This window comes from Plectropomus leopardus, unplaced genomic scaffold (assembly GCF_008729295.1).
Source record: "Plectropomus leopardus isolate mb unplaced genomic scaffold, YSFRI_Pleo_2.0 unplaced_scaffold976, whole genome shotgun sequence".
Taxonomy (NCBI): Eukaryota; Metazoa; Chordata; class Actinopteri; order Perciformes; family Serranidae; genus Plectropomus; species Plectropomus leopardus.
The window spans coordinates 1-2500 of NW_024704476.1; the positions used below are offsets into that span (position 1 = coordinate 1).

The 2500-nt window shown below is 40.4% G+C and overlaps 1 protein-coding gene across 1 annotated transcript in view; it reads left to right on the forward strand.

Moving 5' to 3' along the window:
- The first annotated feature begins 12 nt into the window (after positions 1–12).
- si:ch1073-184j22.1 (erythroferrone) overlaps positions 13–2500 on the forward strand; it is a 10807-nt gene continuing 8319 nt past the window's right edge. The window contains exons 1-3 of the mRNA XM_042483571.1: positions 13–913; positions 1330–1335; positions 1999–2115. Of these exons, the coding sequence (XP_042339505.1) occupies positions 716–913; positions 1330–1335; positions 1999–2115 (321 nt within the window). The 5' untranslated portion in view covers positions 13–715. The remainder of the gene's footprint in view (positions 914–1329; positions 1336–1998; positions 2116–2500) is intronic.

Genomic DNA, 2500 nt, shown 5'->3' on the forward strand with positions numbered 1-2500 from the left:
GTGTGTGTGTGTGTGTGTGTGTGTGTGTGTGTGTGTGTGTGTGTGCGCGTGTGTGTGTTAGTTCAGTCATTATCTAGACTCATAGAAAATGTCCATATTTGCTACATTTTGAAATAAATGTGTAAACAGAAATGTGTTTTTGTTAAGAACAAACATGAAATATGAGCAGAGGTGCTGCATTAGGACCCTGAGGAGCAGGAGGAGCAGGAGGAGCAGGAGGAGGAGGATAAAAAAGACAGCCGATGGGAGAAGAGATAAAAGGGAGAGACATAGAGACGCTGAGGACGCATTAAGGAAAAGAGTGCAGACAGACGGAGTGACAACTTCAGATCCAGAGACAGATAGAGAGAAGACAGACAGGAGGAGGAGGGGCTGAAGGAGAGGAGGAGTCAGGGAGGAGGATATAAACAGACGGAGCAGAACAGAGAAACTGAGGAGCAGAGAGGAAGAACGACATCGCTCGTCTGCAGCCACTGAAAGACAAGAGAGGAGGAGGTGGAAAAAGAGGAGGTGGAAAAAGAGGAGGAGGAGGCACCAAACCTCCCACAGAGAGTTTCTGACACACTGCCTCTCTGTGTGAAACACGCTTTGAACAGCAGAGAAACCACAGAAGAAGAAACTGACACTGAAAACTGACCAGAGTGCATGATGGGAACGTCCCCCGTCCGCAGAGACAGCTGAGCGTCTTCGTCCTCCGGTCCTACACACACCCAGCATGTCCAGGCTGTCCCAGGGGAGGAGCTGCGCGGGGGGGGCAGGAGGGCTGCTGCTGGGCCTCCTGGTGGTGACGATGATGACGATGATGACGGCGGCGAGCGTTGAGGAGGTGGAGAGCGAGGAGAGCGAGGAGGTGCTGGAGGAGGAGGTGCAGGAGGAGGAGGAGGAGGAGGAGGAGGAGGCCGTCAGCACGGAGGTAAGAAGCAGCAACAACAAACCGCGTCTCAGATCTTCATTCATTCATCGTCAGCGTGTGCGGGGACACGTGTCCTCAGAGGGTCGTCCCCCGGGACATCCAGGGACGTGACACCTTTTTCAGGGGTCATACACTTCTTTACTTCTTTTCCAGGACTTTTCCAGGACTTTGAGTCAAATTTGAAAGACCAAACATTCTGTGAAGGACCATCAATCCTCCTCAGTTCTTTCGTGGCGATAAATCAGCTTTTTAAACGTCTCGATCCGAGTGTTCAGATTCGACTTAGGGACCGTCTGTTATTTATGAGAGCGGGGGGGGTTATTAAAGAATTTGTGATTGTTTTCAAGAAAAAAGGGCTTTTCCTCTTTTATTTTTTATTCTTTAACATTATTTGGCCCTGTTTCTTTAAAGATAAGATTTTGGTGAATTTTTACCTCTTTTTCTTAAATTTTTACCATTTAAGAAATGTTGCTGATTTTTTTAGAAAACTTATGTCATTTTTTATCATTATTATTTGCTGATTTTTAAAGAAAATATGGCTTTTTTTGGATTTTGGATTAATTTTACTGCCAAGGATGTGTTTTTTGGCCATTGTTTGTTTTTTTGGCAATTAAAAAAAAATTATTATTATTTTTTTTTTTTCAAATGGTGACTTTTACAGGAAACATTTTGGCTGTTTTTTTTTTACTGTTGGATATTATGAAAAAAAGGCTTTTTTTTCAATTTTAATTTTAGGTCTATTTTAAAGAAAACACAGACTTTTTTTAACTTTTTTTTTTTTAAGAAAACATTTCTGCATTTAGAGTTTCAATTATATTATAATACTTAACATATATCATTTGAATGACTGTAGAAAATATTCTGATAATTCAAGATACTGGAATTCTGATTTTCATGAGCTATAAGACATAATCATCAAAAATTAAAACAAAAAAAGCTTGACATATTTCATATAAAACATATGAAAGTTTACCTCCTTATTAAATTACGAAGAATAATAAAGTTTTTTTATTATATGGTAATTTTTTGAGATGCAGCTGTATATTAACATACAGACCTTGTGTGCTGTGATCGGTGTCCTCCAGGAGCCGATGTCCTCCGATCTGTCCAGAGTGTCTCCTCTCAGCTCCTGGCTCATCTTCAGAAGAAACTCCAACAAGGGGGACAACCGGAGAACCAAAGGGTCCAGGAGAACGTCCAAGGTGAGACACAGGAAGCCCGTCCTGCAGGTCACGTCTCCGTCTGATCCAACAGGCCTGAAACAAACCGTCCGTCATCAGGTTACAATGCTGACACGTACAGCTGCGTCTCACAAAATACCAATGTTGTGAAAAAGTTCAACATTTTCCATCAGTTATTTAAAAAATTTAAAATTTTAGATATTCTGGACACATTACATAAACTAAAATGTTTCAAGCATTTATCTATTTTAATTCTTATATTTATGACCTACAGCGAGAAAAATGTAAAAAAAACAACAAAAAAAAAAACAAAAAATCTAACTGTAAATATCAAATATTCATTAATTCTCTATGAATTTTAACCCTTCAAATACCAGGTTTTTGTCACGATGCCACTATGGTTTTA